The sequence below is a fragment of the Hippichthys cyanospilos genome, chromosome 10, assembly GCF_059441005.1.
Source record: "Hippichthys cyanospilos isolate Australia breed blue-spotted pipefish chromosome 10, RoL_Hcya_1.0, whole genome shotgun sequence".
Classification (NCBI taxonomy): domain Eukaryota; kingdom Metazoa; phylum Chordata; class Actinopteri; order Syngnathiformes; family Syngnathidae; genus Hippichthys; species Hippichthys cyanospilos.
This window is the reverse complement of record NC_142378.1, coordinates 15,006,216-15,031,190: the sequence shown is the minus strand read 5'-3', so window position 1 is coordinate 15,031,190 and position 24,975 is coordinate 15,006,216. Positions and strand designations below refer to the sequence as shown.

At 39.0% G+C, this 24,975-nt stretch overlaps 2 protein-coding genes across 2 annotated transcripts in view; one reads left to right on the top strand and one right to left on the bottom strand.

Annotated features, from left to right (window-relative positions):
• Positions 1 to 8,456, top strand: part of ap1m3 (adaptor related protein complex 1 subunit mu 3) — a 22,178-nt gene extending 13,722 nt beyond the window's left edge. The window contains exons 6-12 of the mRNA XM_088425619.1: positions 794 to 920; positions 3,320 to 3,462; positions 4,360 to 4,431; positions 4,553 to 4,711; positions 5,448 to 5,573; positions 5,667 to 5,742; positions 8,060 to 8,456. Coding sequence (XP_088281745.1) covers positions 794 to 920; positions 3,320 to 3,462; positions 4,360 to 4,431; positions 4,553 to 4,711; positions 5,448 to 5,573; positions 5,667 to 5,742; positions 8,060 to 8,082 — 726 coding nt within the window. The 3' untranslated portion in view covers positions 8,083 to 8,456. The remainder of the gene's footprint in view (positions 1 to 793; positions 921 to 3,319; positions 3,463 to 4,359; positions 4,432 to 4,552; positions 4,712 to 5,447; positions 5,574 to 5,666; positions 5,743 to 8,059) is intronic.
• tmem125a (transmembrane protein 125a) lies at positions 7,700 to 24,975 on the bottom strand. The gene is made up of 2 exons (XM_088425620.1): positions 24,784 to 24,975; positions 7,700 to 13,176 (listed from the first exon to the last, which is right to left on the bottom strand). The coding sequence occupies exon 2, from the start codon at positions 12,800 to 12,802 to the stop codon at positions 12,113 to 12,115; it is 690 nt and encodes a 229-aa protein (XP_088281746.1). The 5' UTR covers positions 12,803 to 13,176; positions 24,784 to 24,975; the 3' UTR covers positions 7,700 to 12,112.

The window sequence follows — 24,975 nt, the reverse complement described above, 5'->3', positions numbered from 1 at the left end:
TCAGGCACCACTTCTTCCATTAGCGCAATCACACATTTTTAATTCATTTGTTTGAATTGAATCAACGACAGCCTCAAACAACTACAAAAACAACAAAAATGAGGAGAAAAACGCCAAAATCGGTGCTTCTACAAAGAGCTCAAAATCTGGACTGGAGGCGGTTATTGGCATCTTATCAATAATGTTGCAAGAAATAATTATATGCCACACATATCAAACGCCTTTAATTTGTACGTAATTGAATTCAGGCAAAGAAATAGAGGCAAATTCAAGCTCACCTGCAGACACAGGATTGAGTGGCATCACTTTGCACTATCCAACACCATTTGAATGAAAAGGGACACTATGATGGAAGACCCCGGAGGACACCACAGCTGACACAGACTGATCAGAGAGCCAGGCTGAGGTTGGCCAAGACTTACTTGGAGAAACCAAATAACCATGACAACTCTAAACATTTTTTAACTAAAGAATCAACTCTTATACTGAACTGGTCACACGGCCAAAGACCGTCAACTCAAAACACTAAATGAGATGTCAAATAAGATGAGATGTTGGATTTTGTACATACCACATATTTCTGGATTTGAATTTGTCACTCCTGTAACAAAAGGGATTGACACTACGGACACATTATTTTTTTAATGTACAGATCACTTTTCCAGATTTTTATTTAATTAACATGTGTTGTCTTTCTCTCATTTTACGTGTAGTGAAAAGTTGACTGTGAAATGCTGCTGTTACAATTTTGAATGCACATGTAATTGCTTATAATCTGTTTATTATTTTACAGGTGAATGCCACTGGCAGTGTCCTGCGAAGTGAAATAGTAGGCTGCATTAAGCTGAAAGTGGTCCTTTCAGGGATGCCTGAACTCAGACTGGGTCTCAATGACAAAGTGCTGTTTGAAATCACAGGCAGTAAGTAACAGCCCTTGAATGTCAGTTTCTTAGAACAGGTCTATGGTTGTCAGTGTTTGTCAACCAGGATCATCAGTAGTTTTCCTTCCTTTTAAGTGCAAAAGTTAGAATGCTTATGATATTGCAAAAAAGCACCATTAATGGCATTTTTTATTTCTGTGCGGCCGTGTAAATGACGCTGAATATTGTCAAGGCTTAAAGTAGTTTGATGTAGTGTCATGTTTTTTGTTTTTGTTTTATTCATGTTTGCAAAAAGAGAAAGTTTTGGATTATATCAACCACGAACCCCCTCCTACAATGTGTTTTGCTATCGACTAAATTGTACAAACATTTTAAATGGAAAAAAAGACCAGACATAAAAAACAACGTTAAAATAAGCTGCATTTGGATTTTACATACGAGTAGTTTGGCAGAACCTGTTCACATTTTACACCATTTAACACTGCCCTCTTGTGGACATTGTCTGAAGACAGAAAGCTGAGTCACTTCATTCTACAAGTATTTTTTGAAATATGTACTTGCACTGACAGTACACATTAGTCAAATTACATTCGTTTTAGAAACATTACTCACACAAAGCAGGTTCTTTACTTGGATCAGAGAACTTTATTCTGCCGTGTTCAACTCAATATATTTTAATTGTGATTGGAGTCAGTGTGAGCAAATATGCAGTAAAATTACCCACGACCTATCTCTAAAGGACACTGTGTTTTTTCATGGTTATTTTGTTGTTGGTCTGTATTTTTAATGCAGACACCAGACCAAGTGGGAGGAGGTAGAAAGCAGGACCACAAGGGACACTGTGACATCTTCTTCCCCTAGCTTGTGCGCACAAGCACAGACTTGTCTCTTGTTATTGCCCCTCAGGTCCGAGCAGTGACAGAACATGTCTCAGATGACCTCTACTCCTTACCTTTGCCAGGATGCTCTATCCCTTTGCGAGGCAGTAACAGACAAAACGAATGGAACACAAAAGGAGAAACGTTGATTCAAAATGTGTTGCCCTGATTTGCATTTATTTAAAGAGCAGCTCCAAATTCCTCATTCTAACGGTGGCATTGCATAAAAACAGGATGCATTTAAAAAGCGAAACAAGCATGCAGCACCTTAAGCCTTTTTACAGCACATGTAAACATTGTTGTCAGAGAAATAATACAAATTCATCATTGAGAATAGATGGAGCACATTTTAGCTGACGTTGAATTGGGGGATTTAACTGAGGCCCACTGGCCCATAGTTGTTTCAGCAAATATCGGCCACTCAGCACCAACAAGCATCAACCACTGCAGGGAAAGCGCTGATTTTCCAGCAGAATATGAGCGCCACTATTAAGAGGTCACTTTTTAACAGCTTCTTGTATTAATCTTACACTTCAAGTCCCCTCAAGAGAGGCAATGTCTGCAATAGACAAAATCTGATGAGTTTTGTCCCTACACGTCTTCTCATGCTCTCAGATTTTATTCTTGTGCTCACAAAATAAATGAGTCTGTGACCCCAAATAACATAAGGCAAGTAAGGCAAAAATGTGACTACTGAAAGGCAAATGCACTGACTAATTTGCACTTATCCATTAAAAATTAAAGGAACTGTTTTGGCTTTTTTTCTATTTAATTTTTGTTAAGACAAATCATAAAAGTGATTGATTAAAAAAATTGAGTGAGCTTGTGTGCATTCATGAGCTAGCTGTCTGGCGACTATGGCTTTTGGTGCCATTTATATTTACATATCTTTGAAACATTAACTAAACATTAAACATTAAAAGCTAGATCTGGCCCGCCACATAATTTTACGTGGCCCGCGAAATGCTGATTTCACTTCCAAGTTTCTGTCTAAAATACCAAACTGGCAAGTTGTCTTCAACTTTTAAAAGTTTTTTGTGAAAAAACAAAACCATTTTTTGTTCCCAAGCTTTCTTTTTAACATTTTTTTCCACCATAAAAATGACACCCCTGCTTTAGACAAACACTTAGAAAAGAAAAGAAAAAAAAAACATGTGCATATTGTCAAGTCAATATTCTGTATGCCACTAAATGTTTCTGACATTGTATAGTATATGCACTTCATCAATACTTAACCATTTTGTTAAATTGTTTTTGTGAGGGCGGCTTTGCTTGACAGCTAAATAAATGCTAAATAAAGTAATCAGATGGTAGATGCAAAAGAAGCTCTTCATAGCATCCTTACCTTCATTACATGCGTGCCCAAATACATGTAAAGTGAAATTAGTTAAGGATGAGGCAAGTTATAGTGTATCTGCTGTGTGCATGAGGGCGCGTGGGCGTGTGTGTGCGAATGTGAAGAGTGCAACGTGTTGGCTTGATTGCCTTGACCTTGTTTGTAATGAGTACAAGTCTCCCACTGGTTTTCTTTATGAATCATGTATATTGTGTGTGTCTCAGGAGACAAGAGTAAATCCGTGGAGCTGGAGGACGTTAAGTTTCATCAGTGTGTCCGTCTGTCGCGCTTCCATAATGACCGCACAATTTCTTTCATTCCACCTGATGGCGAGAGCGAGCTCATGTCGTACCGGCTCAACACAATTGTAAGTGGGAGCCACACAAAAGAGCATACACAAAGCAATTGCAAAGCCTTTGACAAATGTCTTGCATTGCCTCTTTTGCTATAGTCTGTTGCAATGAGCATACATTTTTTCATGCCATTGCCTCTTGCGGATAACCGTTGTATGTGTGTGTAATATATGTACAGGTTGACCTAAATAAGGTGTGTGTAAACTCGGTCCTCGAGTTTCCTGTTTCCTGCATTTTTTTCCTCCAAAGCTAATTCAAATGATCAGGATGGTTATCCGGTTTCTTTTGAGCTTGCTGATGAGCTGATCATTTAAATCAGGCGTGCTGGGGAAAGAAACTTTAAAAACATGCAGGATACCGGCCCTCGAGCACCGAGTTTGGACACGCCTGATCTAAATGATTTCAACCCATATACAGAGCATCCAAAATATATTCACTTTTATTTATTCATTTTGTTATATTACAGTCTCATTTCAAAGTGTGTTTTTTCCATCAAAATTCCACACACAACACTGCATAATGCCAATATGAAAGATTTTTCTTTTTTATTTTACAGCCTTACAATTCATCACCTCAAATTTTGATATATATATATAATTTATATATATATATATAGATGTATGTATGGCAAAGCATATACCTGTACATCGAGAATTCACACTGCACACATGTTCATATGGTATTTATTCATCATACGAGACACAAGTGTGAATAAACGGCTATAGCAAATGGAAGGATGGATGGAGAGCTAACTGTACATGTGTACAGAACGTGTAGACGCTCTCTCAGTGTCCTTTCCTCCTTTTCCTCCTAGTTTTAACATTATTTACCTCGATTAATTTGTGTTGTGATGCTGTTGAGGTCTGCGCTCACCCCTTTAACCTTGTCCACTTTTTCTTTTCCTTTGACAGGTGAAGCCACTCATATGGATTGAGAGCGTGATCGAAAAGTTCTCCCACAGCCGGGTCGAGATCAAGGTTAAGGTAAACACAAATGATCATCACAAATATTACCAGGGTTTCTATCCACTTAGCAACGGTATGGTTTGGGTTTTGTTTTTTTATGTGCATGCTTTCCTTTGCTGCACTCTGTTTATCATTGCAGGCTCGTAGTCAGTTTAAGAGCCGGTCAACTGCCAACAATGTGTCCATTTTGGTGCCAGTGCCCAGTGATGCCGACTCACCAAAGTTCAAGACCAGCACAGGCAGTGCCAAGTGGTTGCCTGAAAAGAATGTGGTGCAGTGGAACATCAAATCTTTTCCTGTTAGTGCAGAACATCCCAATCTTTCATTCTTTGATATAAATTACATGCATTTGGAGTAGTGATGGGACTTTTGGCTCTTAAAGAAAGCTGTTCATTCACGAACCTTTAACTCAAAAGAGACCTTCAAAAGACTGGCTCTTCTTTTTTATTTTTGTTGTTGTTGTTTGTAAAACATCAATGTTTTACTAGTAAAATAGACACTGGGATTAGTGATACATCACAATTCATGTCACACATTGAATGTCTGTAATAGGACATTATGGCAGGAGGAAGTCTCATCATTCACAATGAAGAATCATTTGAAAGACTCAGGTTGTTTGTGAACGTCTCATTACTAATTCTAGCTAAGTTTTTTGTACTGCACAGTGGTCTGCATTGTAAACATTGTGACTTAATATGACCTTGCATGGAAAAAATATATGTTCCATTATCAATAATCAACAGAACACAATGGTAGTGCACTAATATAGGATGCACAAACATTGATGTGAAAATGATTAACCAGTGTTATGATTTTATAGTCTTGACATGATTTAAATAGGATTCAGACATCCTCTGTAATCAAATCTGATTGAATATTTTGGTCATTATCTTGTCCCATCATGCTCCACTTGCACTAATTGGCACCAACATCACTAATAGAATGCACCAAATATACAGCGTTGCACACACTGTTGCATTATAATCATGTAACATGTGTATTATTAACAATGTCCTCTTCTTTTGTGTCTGAAGGGTGGCAAGGAGTACCTGATGCGGGCACACTTCGGACTACCTAGTGTTGAAAGTGATGAGTTGGATGCAAAAAGACCAATCACTGTTAACTTTGAAATACCCTATTTTACTGTGTCTGGCATTCAGGTGTGAATCGGTGTTGGCAAAGAATTTCTATTACCTTCAATTCACTACACCTCACATTTAGGTGTGTGGGTTTTTTTTGTATGTCTTTTCCAGGTTCGTTACCTGAAAATAATAGAAAAGAGTGGTTACCAGGCCTTGCCTTGGGTCCGCTATATCACACAAAGTGGAGGTAAGAATGCTTTAAACGGTTGTCTACTACTTATCCAAACAAACCCTTCTGGGATGTTGGCCAACTAAATGTTTTTAGAACTGTTTTTAGCAGCATCATGTTTGTGACTCATAACTATGTTATGTAGGTGGCTAACATCTTCACATCTTTGGTGGACAAGACATCACACTACGTCTAAAACATAATGCAATTTGTCGCTAAAATCAGAAACCTCAAACTGGCCAAATATGAATGCTATCATTCTGTGTTATCTTGTCTTTCACACTCATATTCTAACTCAAGTTGCAGTAGAAAATGTGAGCTAAAGGCCACTGCTTAATCAAGCCTCCAAGACAATAAAGCTTATGATTGGCGCTACGTCAGTGAAACAGTGCTCATTTTACCCCTGGAAACTGTTATGTCCCTGGGACTCACAATACTAAAAAGCTATGGATCCCAACAGGAATGATTGGAGTCCTAAAAATCACACAATAAAAAGGACAAAGTAAGTCCAAGGTTCAAACTGCATTTAAAAGGCGCGAGCAAAATAGCAAATCCCTCCATTTTCTATAGTCGCTCATCCTCACACGGGTTGTAGGCTTGCTGGTGCCTATCCCAGCTGACTTCGGGCAGTAGGGTGGGGGACACCCTGAACTGGCCTTCAGCCAATCGCAGGACACAGAAGGACGGACAACCATTCACACATTCAACCACATCTAAGGACAATTTAGTGTGTCCAATACACCTGCCATGCATGTTTTGGGGTGTGGGAGGAAGCGGAGAGAACCATGCGGACTTGGGGAGAACATGCAAACTCCACACAGGAATGCCGGAGCCAACTGGAATTGAACTTGGGTCCCTTAACTGTGAGGTGGACGTGTTAATGACTCAGCCACCGAGCCGCCATGAGCAAAAAATAAAATACTGATAAATGTCACTGTAAAAGTTATTAAAATAATAGAATGAACTTACATGTAGTATCGGGCATCATCTTCTTCATATGCAACCACTGATATAACTTTGGTCCATTTTGGTAGAAAGGTCCAGTAGAAAGTATTTGTTGAGCTTCAACATGTCTGTTTCGTGCCTCTTCTCGATCTTCCAAAGCGTTTTGTTTTGGCTTCTTGCTTTCTGGCTCATTGTTACCTGATAGTGTAGTATTTCATGTGTCACTGACACAAAAAAAAAGGTTGATGTTGTTTGGGCCCTAAAGATAGCATCTTTCAATAGGCATTTTTTTCATTAAAGAGAGGGGGGGACTTTATGTTGACAGAACCCACGTTGGCTTTCACAAAAATTTTTATCTCATGATAATCATTTGAGAAATGAGCAAGTTATAACTTTTTTCAATGTCCGCGAATTTCCATTGATGGGAATGTTTACCGCCCTAACATGGCCTTCACATGTCAGTTAGCTACCTGCTGAAGAGCGTTCATATCTACGCACCAGCACTCAACAGAATCTTAATGTCCAACATTTATTATAGATTACATTAATAGCTTTTCAACTCAGCAAAGACACACTTGCATGAATGTAATTTGTATTGCGCAGCTTGCTTGGCAATGGAGCAGAGCTCATATCGCAAAATTTAAATAGTGGACTTGTCAAATCACAGCCTACTTGGCATTCGTCCATCTCAGATGAGCTTGGATCCGGGCAAGCCAACAGAGTTGGTAGAGGGCCTTCTTTTTTTTTGTATTTTTAACCTACGTTTCTAGATGTGGTGACAAATTGAGTTTCTGAAGTGTTCCTGACCCCACGTGGCAATAACCTTTACGTGATGAATCCGCGGTTTTTAACGCAGTGCCACTCAAGGTATTAAAGGTACACAGGCATTATTCCCTGCAATTTCTCTTTTGCAAACATTGTTCTTAAACCGTTGGACTCTTTGCCCATGCAATTGTTCTCATTGTGTGAAGATGTGAAAATTAAACAATACAGCGATTTCAGTAACCATGAAACTCGACTTAACACAATATGTGATTACAAAAACAACTTTATTTGAATGTGACAGTAGAGGCACCGTTTCAATTGATCTATGAAATACATTATCAAGCGAATGTAATATGTACATAACAGAGTTAGACAGCACACACGTTTCGGCACATCGGGTTCACATTACATTGCAGCGTTTTTAAAAACCAGTCACCAATGCCTTTCCTTTCACCTTTGTATAAGGAGAGGACTTATCGAGTATTTGATTTAGTGAGCCAACACTACAGCCAATATGAGTGTAAATCTTTTTTAAAGATTTGATGTTGCCGATGATGGGATGTGCAGGAGTGATGACAGGGACAAAAGCTATGTGTTAATGCTTTGCTGTTACATCTCTTGGCAGATTACCAGCTGCGGACAAACTAAAGGGCGACGATGCCACGAGATGAATGGTTCTGTCAACCACCCCCCATTCAGTTTCTTACACTGTGTGTGGGACAGCAGTCTCGTTTTGTGCAAAAACACATTTTTCTTTGACACAAGTCCACTTCAAGTGACTTCCATTTTTTTGTACTTTCAGTTCATTAGCTTTAATGAGTAACTGCAATAGATCAATGCCAGCCAGTGGATGACCACACTGCCAAGTATTTGCATTATTTATTTCATCATCAAGGAAACTTTGAGCATTTTATAATTTGGTTGTTATTAAAATACTTTTTGTGCATAAATCTCTTGGCAGTATATTTAGCAAAACCCTTGTATTCTATCTTGATTGCCTTAAATAAATTGTTGATGTATCATCGCGCCGAGCACTGTGAACATAATCCTCAGTCAAGTGAACCTAATACCAGCCGGCATGTCAATGATTAATAAGTGACAATATTGCCTGAGACTGGAGCAGCGTAATATTACACCACTGACGGCCCCACGGAGCCCGTAACCTTGTCCTTGTGCTCAAAAGCCACTTGCAGCTTTCAAGTGTCTGAAAGAGTGAGTTGGATGCAAAAACTGCTATATCTTTACATGTTTATAATCATCATAAAAATGTTCCTTGTGCAAAATGGGAAGAGATGTTATCATAGCCTAAAGGGATTGTTTGACTCTATTTATGCATTTTTCATTGCATAACTTTTTTGCAGCCGCCTGTACAAATGTATATTGTTCAGTTGATGACTCGTGTACACAGTGTCGCATTGTACCTCTCGCACGTTAGCTCAGCTGCTCAGAGATTTGTTTTTGAATCTGAACATGTTTAATACAAAAAATCTTGACCAGTCAGCTGAATCTTAGTTTGCTTCCAAACATATCATTTCTGTCAAAGGTTCATTTATGAGTCACTTATTACCATATGAACAATTACATACATTTTTTAAATAAAATATTGTTTGAACATATTTCCCTTGTTTCAGCCAATAGCGTAAATTGTCAAAAATAAAAGTAGCAATTGCTGCAGGCATTTTCATCTCCCTGAAACGTTCCACCAACAACGTCAAAAATAAATTATTAATAGATTTGTTTCTTGGTGGTAATGTTGCTTTTGATATAGTAAATACTGATAGTTTTTCACTATCAGTGATTTCTGAGGTGCCCACACAAAACAATTACAGATGAAACATCTAACCTGCCAGATTGGATTGTTGACTATCTGGTGTAAATGGCAAACCTTTATTATGAAGCGTGTCACAAATAACTATAAAGACATCACAAACAACCCCCTACCCCCAAGTGGGAGTTTTTGTTGTGATGTACAGTATAATACAATATACATACAATATAATACACAAGGCATGTGCTTGTGTTGAACAAAATGTAGTTGATCACATACCGGTAAACATTCACACCTTACAAAGATGAAGACGGAAGAAAAAGTGAAATAAGTATAACTGGAACATGCTAGTAGCACAGTTGAGCTACTGCAGCTCAATCTTAGGCAAGACTAATATTTTAGTCTTGTTAACAATTGTGTATGGTAGTTTTTTCAGGGTTTATTACATTTAATAGCTACTTCATTGCTATAAGTTTTAAACTTTTCATGAGGTGCCACACACCTGTCCTCTTCATTGCCATTAACTTCAGGGATCACTAGTGTTGCGCAGCACATTTTGGAAATGTCAAAACAATACAAAAAGTGACTGCCTAATGTTGTACTCTTTGTGAACAATGAAATTTGTGGAGCATATGTGTGAGGAAGCTGAAATAGCTCTTTGGGGAGAGCATTAGATTGAACATCTTACATTCTCCTGGGTTCAATCTCAATTTTCAGCAGTAGTTAAAAGATCAGAGGTTATTTTTGGAGCACAAATCTAATATGACTGTGGACATCAACTATACACCTATACATTTTCTTTAGTGCTTTAGTTCTGGTCAGGGTCACAGGGAGCAGGAGCTGGCAAAAAACCTATGGCTTTGAGTGGCCGCAAGGCAAATATCCAGATGATCATTCACTCACTCCTTCATCGAATAGGAGCTGAACCCATCAGCCACTCTCGCCTACCACCTCCTTTTTAACACTCCATTCCAATGTTGAAGCTTAGGAATCAAAAGCTTTAAAATAAAAGTCAATTAAATGTGCATTTCTTGAATTTTGGTGGATTGTGACTGGTTTGTCTTTTCATATTTTTGTTTGCCTTGGGCCAATAAAACTGACTGAGGCCAACTTTTGACCTTTGTGTGCTGTGTGTGTGACAAAGAGCTTGGTGCTAACCTGTGCCAGCCACTGCAGGCCGCCGCCTTATGCACTGGATCTCTTTTTTTTTTTGTCCTCACCATAACAATAGCTCACTGTGTGGCGCCTTTTGTGTCTCAGCGGCATATGCACAGACTGATAAAGGAGGCTTTAAAGACTCTAATACACACACACAAAAACTACACTGTGCATAAAAGTGAGGGATGCCTTCAAAGGTTTTTTAGGCGAGAAGTCAACCAATCACATCAGAAACACTTGCACAATCTGAAGAGATCCAGTGCCATTGTTGTAGCAAATTAATTATTACAAGATATATGAACTGTCTTTATGAGAACCATTCACACTGCGCATTGAGGATTTATGGGGATGTGGAAGAAACAACCACACAGGGTTTCAAATTAATCTTTTAAATGAGGATCAGGGGGGTTTCAGACTCAGGTTCTTGTTTCAAACTCAAGTTAAGATTTCAAAATACTGTTAAGGTTTCATAGTAGAGTTTTAAACTCAGGTTGGGGTTTCACTGTGGAAGAATGTGATCATACTGCTCATATTTGCGTTCGGTGCGCCAGTTATCTGAAGATAACACTCAAATAAGCCTAAGGCAAACACTGCAGCTTAACCTTCTTATCCCTGAACCGTCACAGTCTAGTCCACAAGGGCCTGAGTCCTGCATGTGTTTTCCAGGTTTTTCTTTGCAACACACCTGATTCAACAGGTGAGGTAATCAGGGAGCTTTACAATAGCTTCATAATGATCCGAACTTTTGAATCAGGAGTGTTGCCAAGATTTGGAAAACATGTAGGATGCAGGAAAATGTGGACAGTAGTTAGACGTTTAGGAAGTAAGAGGGTTAAAAACTAGGTTATAGGACACAATTTGACTGTCCCCAATCGCGTGTGACATTGCAGGTGTAGTAACTCTGTCTACCACTAGGGGTACCAAAGTGCCATTAGAATACGCCATTGATATTTTGCACAATATTTCATGCGCTACATGGAAGATATAATGGCGAGCAGCATTTCTTTAATTTGAGGAGATTTTGACACACAGGAGCTGACAAAAAAGACTCAAGAAATTCACCAACAGAGGGTGCTAATGTACTGAAACAGCGGCAAAATCCTACTTGCAAGGCATCTAGCTATGATGTCGCAGTTCTGGAATCTCCAAAGGTGCGAGGGCGTGTGATTCAAACCGCAAAGAAGAGATTCAGGATTGTATTTAGTGATCAAACTGCTGTATACTATCTAATGACTTTGTAATGACCAGTCATGCCATGGATTAAAGAGGTTGTGAAGGTCTAAAGACGTTTCAATCTTTGCTCCCTTACCTTTAAATGTCGACATACTCGCATTGATTTCCAGTTGTTGTTGATGCACAGTAACACTCTATGCCAAATGACCACAGTGCAGTTTGGCATGTTTTTTTTTTTTTTTCCCAGAAATAATATTTTAAAGTTTTATCAGAATGTGCTTATTGGAATTTTTAACGGCAGCATTACACAGCTTTGTACTTGTTGCATGTGTCCAAATTACAGGGGAACAGTCAGTGTGTAAGTCTTTTCTCTTTTCATTGTGATTTGTCTTATATACTGTAGATATCATTGTTTTTGCAAAAGTTTAGTTTCGCTTCTGACAGCAAAGAAGCAAAATGTAAATTTGGAAAAGATGTATCATCTTCATGCCATTTCCGTTTCCGGAAAAGATTGGAAGTCAGTTTCAGTCGCAGGAATTAGCTGAAGCCCAGAAGAGGCAGCAATCATGTTGTTTAATTTCATATTAGATTAGCCAGGCTGGAGGTAGTTTCTCGACGAGCCCTGTGGTCCATGTGTCCAGAGATGGTGAAGATATTCAAAATCCTGTCCGCGAACCTTCGCCCATGCCGCGTTCTCTCCAGCAGGATGACCACAAGAGAGTAAATTCCAACGCCAAGAACAGCAGCCCCTCCTCCAGTCAGCAACACCACACCGGATATGTACATATCATTAAGTGCTTGGCCAGGTTTGGGCATATGGTTCACTAGGGCCACATGCAGTAGAACCCCTCCACAAATGAGCAGGGACATCCCGGCGATGAAAACCACAAGGAAATCTGACAATCCTCCACTTTTTAGCATGTCAATCTGCTGTCGGCTTCGAATGCAATTCATGTCCTGTACGGCCGAGCTGAGCAGTTGTTTGAGCAAAACCCCCAAGGCGAGCAGGCAAAGGGCCGTGCCGGCACCCAGACGCCATTCGCTTGAGACGCTGGTGGTGGTGGAGAGGAGGCCAACACCTCCCAGCCCGCAGCCCACGATCAGAAATACAGCGATGGTATAGCACAGCAGAGACTTTCCTGGTTCTCGGAACCACCACAGCTCCACTTGTTCCTCGAGGATGCCGTGCTGAATTTGAATTGGGTCAGCCGGACCATGGAGACCCATTTCAGGACCCCTCAGGGGGGGAACCTCGTCCAGTTCAGGCATTCTGATGTAACTCCCAGTCTGATGAATAAGGCCGCCACCACCACAGAGGAAAAAGAATCCACTTAAGAATCCTTTCAAGCCATGTCACCTTCACTGACAGCTATAGCCGCTGGGAGTTGCAAGTCCAGGTGTTTTAGCGGAAGGTCACTTCGGATGTTAAATTGGAGGTCTCCTAGGTCATGTGAGGCTTTTCCATGATAATCGGATGCAGTGCTGTGTATGTATAAGAGCACTTGCCAGAGTATTGTTGTTCTAGCCACAGCAGACCTTGAGAGTCAATTCAGGTCCCTTTGACCAAGACGGAGAAAAGAATGGATCCACGTTCACCTTCATACGTGCTGGAATAGAAATGTTCATCAGGCAGCAGGCATCACCTAAAAGAAAATGCAGACTGGTTTTATATATTGACATTCTAACCCTTTGGTTGAAGGTATTCTGAGACATCAAATGATCTTATTTGTGCAAACCGTTGGAAAAGTAACTCAGAGTTGCATGTATTTGTAAACTTCTACAGGATGACATTTTTGCTTCGCTTTAATCAAGTCGAAATTTGATAAAAGGCTCATTGAGAGTCGGCGCACATTTGCGACATTAAAAATGCATCCAATTAATTTTGAATGTGCAGAGTTACCTTCTATTTACAACTAAACAATTTGCTTGTTTTTAAAAACAACATTTTTGGTTTAATTATGTCTATGCTAAATTGAGTTTGCTACGCACACACTGCAACATCAGCTGACTCGAGAACGTACACACACACACGCACACACACACACACACACACACAGACACACACAAGATTCCATCATTTCGTGTGCATTTGAACAAAACAAGCTACATGCATATTAAAACATATTCACTTCTGATACTTATGATTTATCGGTATTTAAAATGAGAGCCGTGCAACAGCCATGAAAGTCATAGTAGTCAATTCAATTGTCATATCTACTGTAAAAGTCTATAATGGTTTTCTGTGCTGTATAAACAGCAATATAGTCTTCAGCATATTGCGTTCATGGATGTTTATAGCATTCAGAATTCACAAACTATTGCAGAGGGACCGGCAACAACTAAACACACACACACACACACACACACACAAAATAATATACAGGCATTGTACATACGTAAATGGAATGTTAGAAATGTTTCTAATGAAAGCTTGCTTGCCTTTTTTTGCCTATCAAGTGATATCGTAACTGTAAACCGGAGGTTGAACACGTCCCTTTTTGGCACAAACATTGTTTTATTTTACAACACACAGTGCATGGTGAGCAGACGCTAACTCTGTCCACAGCCCCTAACACTAACCCTTACCCCTTATCAGCCTGTCCTGTTATCACTGTATTGACTTTTATTTGAAGATTACTAAAATGTACATCAATGGGCCAACATTAAAACAACAGTTTTTCAACCATTCCTGGCTCTCTGTGATGCTCATTTCTTTCAATCATGCCACAGTATCATTTACCTCCCATGGTTTCAAACATGATCACAGATCCCATTGGAGAGTGAGTGTAAAGCTTTAGAGCATGCACACACGCTAACGAACATCCTCAAGGTTACGGCTGTCAGCAGCTTGCTTTTAAAAGCCTGGAAGCAGCTTCATTTCTATCAAAGTCAGCAATGTGTGGCACAAGCTCACACATCCCAACAAAAGCTGACAGAAGTTACACGTGTCCTCCCATTCTGTGGATGAAAACACAATTCAGCAAAATCAAATCTTAACACCCTGTATCCATACAAGCATATCAACTCATTTGAGATGATTTTAGGGGTAATGTGATTCATGATTTTAACATTAAAATTGAATTCTGTGATTTGGATATCCTGTGGATTCATGGTGACTTTGTTTGTTAATATCAACATTGTTCACCTTGTACAGAGATAGCAGCGACATAGGAAGTGGGCAGGGTGTGACATGACAAGAAAGGTAATTTCAGTAGAAAAGTGGGATAGCAATTCACATGCTGTGCCTGATGAGTAAGTGTTGCAAGTTGCACATGTTGTACTGTGTATCAAGATCCATCTTTTTCCATCATTTTCTACTACCCTTATCCTCTTCATTTGGGGTTTGCTGTAGCCTGTCCTAGCAGACTGTGGGCATAAGATAGAGTGCGCTTGTTACATGCTAATCGCAGGGCATAAATGGGCCACCTATTCACACTCACATTCAAACCTCTCGACAAATTTGAGTCTTTAGTTGCTGCATGTACCGGATGTTTGTGAAAGACTCCTATAACAGTTCAACCTCTCAAATGTGATTGCATTATGCCGCCGTATTAAAACAAAACGATATGAATGAATATGGGCCAGTGGGAGCGCTTAATCCCCTGATTCACACACTAAGAGCACACAGGAAGATTTTCTTTTATTGTGCATTGGTTTTAAGGCTACGTGGAATTAATCCCAACTGGTCTGAGCACAGTGTCAGGTGCCGCTAGAAAACCACATCATTGAGTCAGGTTTGTTCATGTCATATTCATCAACCTCGACTATACAGCACCAGGCTGTAGGTAATTGAGCCATCAATCAGGACTTATTCTATTTCTTAATAAGGTTGAGCTCCACATACTTGTTGGCACATACTGATTTGGCACACAAGGATTCATATAAATCAGATTTCATTTAGATTTGTCCACATTTTACAATGTTTTTTGTTGTTTTAATTTTGTTTTGTGGAAATTCCTGTAGAATTCTTAGCAGCCTTTTTTTTAGGGTTGTTCCCCACTCCATTACATTTCAACAAGAATTTGTTCTATTTTATATGATTTTAACTATTCATAGATTAGAGTTCCTGCAGGGCAAGTCATCAAAGCAAACACACTATATGACTAAGAAGTTGTGTCATGATAATCATCTAAAAATTCCTTGCTGCACATATATATATTTCATGTAACCCCCAACCGATACACCTGACTCAAGTAACCATGATTGAAACAGGCTGGATAGGGGCTCTCAAGGACTGGATTTGGGCACTCTTGATGTACCTTGCCTAGTGATGTACTTGATGCCTACGTGTCAAAGTTCAGTCCACGAGGGCCGCTATCCCGTACGCTTTTAAAATGTGTTTCCCAAACACACCCGATTCACATGATTAGGATGATTCTCAAGCTCCTGCAAAGCTTACTGATGAGCTACTCATTTGAATCAAGTGTTTTGGGGAGAGAAACCTCGAAAGGATCCAGCCCTCGAGGACCTAACACATACACATAGGTGTCGAACTCCAGCCTTCAAGGGCCACTATCCTGCATGTTTGCCAGTTTTTTTCTCACCAACACACCAAATGATTAGCTTATTAGCAAGCTCTGGAGGAGTTTAAAAATGATCACGATCATTTGAGTCAGATGTTTTTGAGAGAGCGGGTTCCAAAACATGCAGGATACTGGCCCTCGAGGCTTTGAGTTTGACACCTGTGGAATCGATTATACAAATAAATCAAAATAATCTCATAGAGAATATATTTTGGGGTCATTGCTTTTGAGCTTTGGGGCCAGCAGAGAAGGATTTGCAACTACTGTTTTTGATTTCAATTGACATTTCCTTCATTCCTTAATATTAACAATATTATCAAAATGAAATGGTGCTTTAACCAGTCGAATTCTGGGATGGACAAATAATTATTTTTGCTGTACTGTACATCTGTTTAACAGGGTAAAATAGGGTATCTTGCTAAATAACCAAATTCAGGGGTGTACAGGAGGTCTTCATCTATTGCATGCAGGTCATGCGGGAAAGATGGATGATGCTAATCCAAATTGGACCATTAGATGTCTGATCCCCGTGGCCATTGCAATAGCGAGTGGGGACAACTAACAAAAAATACAAAGAAGGCACTCAAGATAGTCACTATATAATGAAAAAAGTGGAAACCATAACAACTCAAGCACACTGACATTGAATTGTCACAATGTTATGACCTCAGAACATCTAAGCATTTCATAGAGTCTGAAAAAAATAAACCAGCAACCTATCCAAACATACATATTTTCTATTTTTATATTGAAGGTTCTAACCCCATTAGCACCTGGAATATAACAGCAAGATGCAACAAGAAACAAGCAGCAATAATGTTAGGTCAATAAAAAGTTAATGGGAGGATGGAAGCTCGCAGGAAAAGAAATAAGTTATTCATTGAAAAGTGACGATTGAACATGGAGATTTTCGTTTAAATCTGATGCTATTCATGACAAATATTCAAAATGAGTTTCTTTGTGACGGGAATTGTTAGCCTGGACACTCGGGTTAGCAGCAGAAAATGAAATGACTGGGAAGCTGCTGACAGTCTAAACATCCTTTGTTATGCAAATGACTTTACTGTAGAGTTATGATGAAAAACTGAAAGGATAATCATAAACCTCAAACATAAATCCCAATTTGTATCTCTCATTGTCTGCCTCTTGGAAGTGCTTAGCCTTACAAGGCCATAAGAGGAGCATTAAAACATACATACATAAAAAATAAATAAATACCACCATACTGCAATCCAATTACCTGGCTTTAGAACTTCAGTATTCCCTCCTGTTATGTTGCCCCTGAATTCATCCCAATGGCCATTAGTGTCTTATATTATTGTTGATTCTTTGTTCCTTCAAGATTGGCTGTCTGGCAATATGCTAATCAGATTAGCGGTCAGCAAAATAGGTTAAATGGTAACAGGAATACCCAGAGGCACTAAAAGAAGTACAGTAGACTCATTTTGTTAAATCTGCTGATGTGGAGCATTAACGCAAAGAGATTAAAAAATATGGAAAATAAGGATGCTGTTTTATATAAACAGGAAAAATAATGTTTCATTTAGTTTTTTCTAACAGGAAAGAACATATTGTTCTTTACTCGGAGGTGAGAGGACAATTACAGAAGCCGAGCACACTTTGTCACCTTGAGAACAGATGTCTTTTTTGGCATTAAACCCATCTTGTGATACTTGACTCAAACGTTCCCTCTATATTTAGAATGCTGTCAATGTTCACATTCTCGACTCATATTCTACATATTGCCAAATACAGAAAAATACTTCCAATAGTTTTGGAGGGAAAAGAATCTCCTGCTCTGTATGTTTCATCATAGGGCCTGGAACTGGGCTGAAGGGGAGTGCACGGGAGCCCAGGTGATGTGTTACTGTGGTGGCAAAGCAATACACTCCTCGGTTTCTTTCTGCTTCCCCTTTTTTTTACACTCACACAGCCTCATCTCCTCTAGTCAGGCATTGATTCTCTTGGCGTCCCTGCAGGCTAGGCGAGGGGTCAGGGTTGGCTCCATCTGTCTATGTGATGGACACTGGTGCCAAGTGCTACAGGGAGTGGAGAGAGAGCTTGTGTGGCATGGAAGGATAACGGCTGTTTGAAGATCCTGACTCAGGACAGTGCTGGGATTTTGGTGTCCTTCCTGGGCTTTTCAATGAGACTGGCTACTGCTTTTTTTTATTTATTTCTCTATTTTTCGAACAACAATCACAAGGCACAGCAGAGGCTGCCATCCGGCCACAAGGTGCAAGAAAGTAACTCCGGTCATATCAACTCTTAGGAAGAATTTAAAGCCCCTTTTCCACTCTATGGTACCCACTAACATCTCTAATTGTCTTGCTGTTGAAACATTGCCTTTGGCATGTACTGTACTGTACAGAATCAGATAACATGACTTACTTAACTGTTGGGTTAACCTGGGTTCCAAGAAAGAAAATGAACCCAATAGTTACCAACTCAATAGTTAAGCAGGTCATAGTTTAGTAACAACAAGTAACAAGTGGTCCATCTTACCAAAACATATCCACCTAGTTTCCAGAATTGTGATTCTAAAGATGGTTTCCCAAGATAGTTGCGGTCAGCTTACTTTTCGGAGAGCGGAGTTGAGCCAAAATAAGGACAAATTTGCTGGATCGTCCTTTTTGTGCATTATTTCTGTGATGAACAGGATGGAAGCCCAAAAGTGTTAAAATTACATAAAAAACATTTTGAAATGAATAAAATTTTGATGACTAACAAAAATGTATTTAATCTGCCAATATATTGTAAAACAAGGTGATACTAGAATGGAACATATTTAATTCATGATTATTTTGAAAAAATGAAACTTTTTCATAGAAAATATGTGGTTTTATCCATTTAAAAAAAAGACTGTTTTTTTAGTTGTTGTTTTTTTCTCCCCATGGGGACCAATTTGATAGAAGGAATGTAGAGTGGCAGTCTCTTGATGTTGTTTCAAATTTTAATTTCAGTAAAAATGCAGTTTTGACTCCTTCATTCACACCACTGGGATAGACTCCAGCGTGTTGCAATCCTCGTGAGGATTAGCACTTAAACCCAATCAGACATTTCACTTTCTGGTTAGAAATATCAGTACCAACTCATATTTTAAAAGACAATAAATTGCCAATGTGTCAAATGTAATTTATATGCATATATCTCACTCTGGAAAGTGGAAAAAAAATGCCATGACCTCGGTCCTTTAATTTTATCTTTCTTTCCGCAATGGTCTTTTTATTATAGAATGGCATTTTTCAGCACAATGACTTCTCTGGCCTTTTCCACAATGGCCTTTTTATTTCATAATAGCGTTTTTTCCAAAGAATAGCTTGGACTGTCAATCAAAGTTAGTGGGTTGGACCTTTGAGTGTCAGCATTAGCATTTGGTTAGCATGGATTCTTGAATGTTGAGTGAACCTCCAGAAACCACCTCATCAAAACTATCCTACTGCTGCTATCCTCTCTCAGGCTGAGGCCCAATCTTACAATCCAAAGTTTTACAACTTCACAAGTAACTCTGAAACTGCCTTCTCTCCCGCAGCCATTTTCATCATTATTGGTAACTCTCCACGCTTGAATTGATACTGCAAGTGTTGCTGCTCATGTCTGTGCAAAGAGGTCAGCCAATCACTTAACTGACTTCACCTCATGTGATTTGATTGACAAGACAAGTTATTCCCCTGCAAAATAACAGTATGCAATAAAAAGGCCATTGTTGAAAAGGAAATTATGGAATAAGCATTTAATGTACTATGTAAAAAAAAAATCTTTTTTTTTTCTTTTTAAAAAATCTTGGACATTTTTTCCATCCATTTTATAAAGCTGCTTATCCTAACAAGGGTCGCAGGCTTGCTGGTGCTTATCCCAGCTGATTTCGGGCAGTAGGCAGGGGACACCCTGAAATGGTTGTCAGCTAATCACAGGCCACAGAGGGACGAACAGCCATTCACGCACCCAATCACACCTAAGGACAATTTAAGTGTGTCCTATACACCTGCCATGCATGTTTTTGGAGTGTGGGAGGAAGCCCGAGTGCCTGGAGAGAACCCACATGGGCTTGGGGAGAACATGCAAACTCCACACAAGAAGGCCAGAGCCAGCTGGAATTTCAACTCAGAACCCATAACTGTGAGGTGGACGCGCTAGCCACTCTTCCACTGGAAATTCATTTATTTATTTATTTTTAAGATTTTTCAAAAAGTATGACATTTTTAAAATAACCATTATAAAATATATTTCATATTTAACAGTCACGTTATTTTTCAAAATTGTATGACGGTTTTTCAAAAGTGTTGTTTTTACGTATTGAATTTTGACACTTTCAAGTTTCCATACAGTATCAGCTGTGTGGAATTTTTAAACTGTGATGAATATCGTTGATTATGACACAATGTGTGAATGATGTAATCTAAATTATTATTAAGACTTTTTGGACGAGTCGACGTTTTTATTTCAGTGAGAACAGTATGTAGAAGGTCCTTTTCCAAGTGCACAAATTGAAGTACAATTCTTCAATGTTTGGTGAGGAAAAACTAGACGGACCTGATTAAACTCTCTGGAATATATTCTTACAAATGGTAAGTCATGACCCCCTCATTTTATGCTATTTTCTGTGTTATTCTGGATAAATAGGCACACATTCCCTGTGACTTCAAAAATATGAAAAATGTCTTCCCAGAAGCAAGGAAATTAATTAAACAACAAAACTAACATTTGCTTGTAATGTGTAGTGCTTATTGTCAAACATTAGATTAGCTGCATGCTGACTGGAGATGCATGACATCCTCATGCATCAGAGCCATGCCGTGTTAAAAAGCTTCTGGATGTAAACATGAAGTCCGTTATCATGGATGTCAATGGAGGCTTTAAACAGATCCATCCTATTTCATGCTCCCGCGTACTCCCTGGCCCCTATAAAATGGTTTAATTCCACTTTTTCTGCATGAGCTCATGTTTCAGTTTATAGCAGAGCATCACCTCAATCAGTCCAAGACCTCCACACATTCTCATCTTCATTTGTTTCCTGTGCTTATCTTGTCCGCCCTCCACACCTTTCATTCTTCTTTCAGCGTTACTCCTTACCCCCTCTGTTGCACCAGCAGTGCTCCTCATCTCGCTAACTTCTTATCTCTCCTGCCTGTTGAGGAGTTGTGCTATTGCAAGGAGAGACCTGTCTTCCTGTGCTTGAAGGTAATTCAGCATGACGCAAAGCCCTTTTGGCATTATACACGCACATAAAACACACACAGTGTGCTACGGCAATTTTAGTGTTGCATTACATTGTTTTTCCTGCAGCATTCTAGTATCGTGGTAATCAAACATGATTAACGAGAAAACACTCACAATCTGTTAGGTACAAAAAAAGTCACTTTTTAAAAAAAATATATAAATCTAGCTTTCTCCTTCATAAGCAGTAGTGTGGCCTTGCCTAGTGAGGTATTTCTTTAATCTACTGTAACTCAGCTCTTCTTCACACCCACTTCCAGACATCTTTCGTCTCATTTCCACAAAGCTTCGGAGCAGTAAACTGGGAGCTGACTTGTGTCTTACTGCAGCCTTTGCTGCAATATCCGCATCAGCTATGTAAATAGCGTGACATCATAACGGCGTGACACAGTGTAACTCACCCATGACAACAAAGAACAAAGAAACACAACATGACCACAAAGCAAAGAGAACAATAGCCGGCATCCTGTAAGTTAGCAGCTATTAGTTGAGTGGGCCAGTGGGCTAGTGGGCTAGTGGTCTCGTGACCAGCGTTGAGTCCATCCAATCCTCCACACCCCACAATAAAGACCCTTTATGTAAAGTTATCTCGACCTCTCGTGCTCCTTGTTTGGTGTTGCTGTGTGATGATCCCCATATTATAAGAACACATCAGGAAAAATTAACTGTGTATTAAACATATTTTTCAGCCTGCAGGTGACAAGACACTTTAGCGCATTGACTAACAGGCGAACGCTTCAGTGGACACGCCCAAGCAGTCCGAGGAAGCTTCCTTTTTAATGATTTTGGAGCAATATTTCAAGAATATTGGCAGTTTTTGGGTTTTTTTTGCATGTTTGTCAACAATACTTCTCTCCGGGTTTTGTCACAATTATCCAATATGCCACTTTTTACCTCTGAACCCACAAGAGGAGGCATTTAAAAAAATAATGCCTATTGGGAATAAAATTACATTTTCCCCAGGAGAGAAACAGATGGGTGCAGGCATTTTAAAATGTGATCTGATTAGCGTTTTAATTTTGCAGCTGTGCATGACCAAGTAAAGGGAGCAGCTGTCCGCAGGGGTTTCACAGCCACCCCTCCAACGTGGTGACCAATGAGTTTTAAATTCTGAGCCTTATGTGTGTCACTGAAATCAAGTCCTCACCAAATTGAAAATGGAAATTGTGGATTATTTGGCAGAGGCAGATAGTGCTCAGCTGTTTCATTTTGCTCTGACCGAAGCAGCAAAGCAATTGTGTTTGGTAGCATAGGTTTTCTATTTTTTTGTGGATTCGCTGTCAAAATTTGAGCAGTGTATCAAAATACCTGATTTACACTGTTCCATTTTATTAGATCCATTGTTTCCATGTCAACTGTAATATTCTGGTACCCAATGGGTACCTACGGGTTCAATGGCTATATGGTGACTTTGTATTTGAGAAGGGTGGCAATGACTAAAAACACTGTGACACCACTGTGATATAAAGAAGTGTACTTTTATTTTTTAATCTACATTTCCGCACCTGGTTCATTTGCCAATACTTATTACAGCTCTTGAATTTTCATCGTAGACTGTGTTATTTCTTAGGTTAGTCTATGTTAGGAGTACAGAATGGTTTGATTTGTGATTTCAACCCAGGACCTAGCTACTTGCTCCGTATTCGGTGTCTGGTATAGCACCACAGGGAAATAGTCTTAACAAAGTGTCCTGATTACTATTTGGTTCGAACTCTGTCCTCTGAATTAAGCAAAATCTGCCTGTTTCCAATCACGGCTCAGCTTGCAAACATCACATGACCAGACTCAGTTGGTTTTATTCTGTGACAAAATGGCTGCCACAGTGAGATGGAAAACAACAGGTTGATTTGGCCATTTTATTCTTATCCCACAAATATCAAAATAAATCAGAATGTTGGCAGTGCATGGAACACTCTACTGTTATAAAGACATTTTGGGGCTTGACTAACCCTTTAAATAAAATAATATAAAGAGGCTAAATTACAAATACAGTATACTATAAATTTATAGGCCCAGGAGTGGTTATGGCAGGCTACTACAAGATGGCTCATGGTTGCCCTAATGCAAGACCCTGAAATGGCTCAACACTCTCACTAGACACTCCCATATTCAATTGTTACCATTATTTGCAAGTTTTAACATGTATTTTCAAAAACAATTAATGCATTTTGTGTTAAATCATGAAAATGACTTTGCATCATTCTGTCTATTTACTCATCATAAAATTAAGCAATGTAATTTTCTACCACATCAGAAATGGCTGAATGGAAATGATTTTGCTTGCACTGTGGGTGGACATGTGTTACAGCCATGAACAAAGCTAGATCAAAAATGTCAAATATGTCAAAATACAACTGTGCAAAGTGATGGGACTGTTTATACCTGTTAACTAGGACAATAGATACCTCTCTTAGAGATACTTTAGATTCAGCCCTTGTCTCTTTTACACTCGCTGTTTCCAGTCACAAATATAAACACCTAACCAAGCGCCACCAATAAGAGCCCAGCCGCTTCATATGGGAATTTCTAGAATCAATCACCAGTACTGTTTTCCTCCAGCCCTTTCATCTAGTGCTTTGTGGCCACCGGAGGCTCCTCACTAATGAAGACTATCACATGCCGTTTTCAGCCTGACTTGCTTTCACGCCATAGACCAAATTTCATAAGATGATGATAAGTTTTCTTTTTTTTTTGTTTGAGCATAGTGACATTGACATTTCCGATGCATGAACTGTGTAGATGTGCTATTGACCTATACTGCATGAACACATTGACTTTAGGTTTCACGTTTGGGCACATTATTGACCAGTTCCTATCAGAATTACTTCCACTTTTAGTGGTTTATAGCAGTTCCATAATGCAGTAAAACGGTCCTCAGTGTATGTACAGCACGTGAGGAAGTACTCATCTGTGCCCTATAGTAGTGGACCATCCCACAAGTGCAAAGGTTAGATTTTGATGCAGTCTCAACATGTTTTATTTTCTTGAAATGTATGAAAACAAATCATGCAACAGGGTTAAAAAAATACTATAGCATTAACATAACTGAAAAACAAATTAAAAAACAAAAACACTAAAACATATTTTGTATACATCTAAATAGGCTAATATAACATTGTTTCAAAAACATAAGATTCATCTAATTGATAGCCTACATGAATGATATGTCAAATTATGTTCCGCCACCCCTTTTACCTAAAACTTAAAATAAAAGAAGTAATTTGTTTGTCAAACAATAAGTGTCCATGTTCGTCATTTGTCTTTCCATAATACAGTTGTATGCTTTCAGATGCATATTTGTTCAAATAAAATTCCCATTAAAAATGGAACAAAGATATATATATATATATATATATATATATATATATATATATATATATATATATATATATATATATATATATATATATATATATATATATATATATATATATGTATGTTTGCGTGTGTGTGTAAACTTTATACAAGTTGTCAAAATAATAATAATAATAATATCATCCTCTTTCTTACTGTGCACTCAGCTGACGCGTGTGCTGCGCTGGTCAAAACGTCCTTTCTATTCGAATTCCAGGTGTGTCTGAGGTCGTGAAGCGGCAGCAGGAGTCGGTACATGCATCCGTGCCTGTGTAAAACACCGAGTCTAATAGAAGCTCTAATTTCTGTCCCCGCGTTCTGTGCTGCTTCCTGGTCTGCACCAGCAAC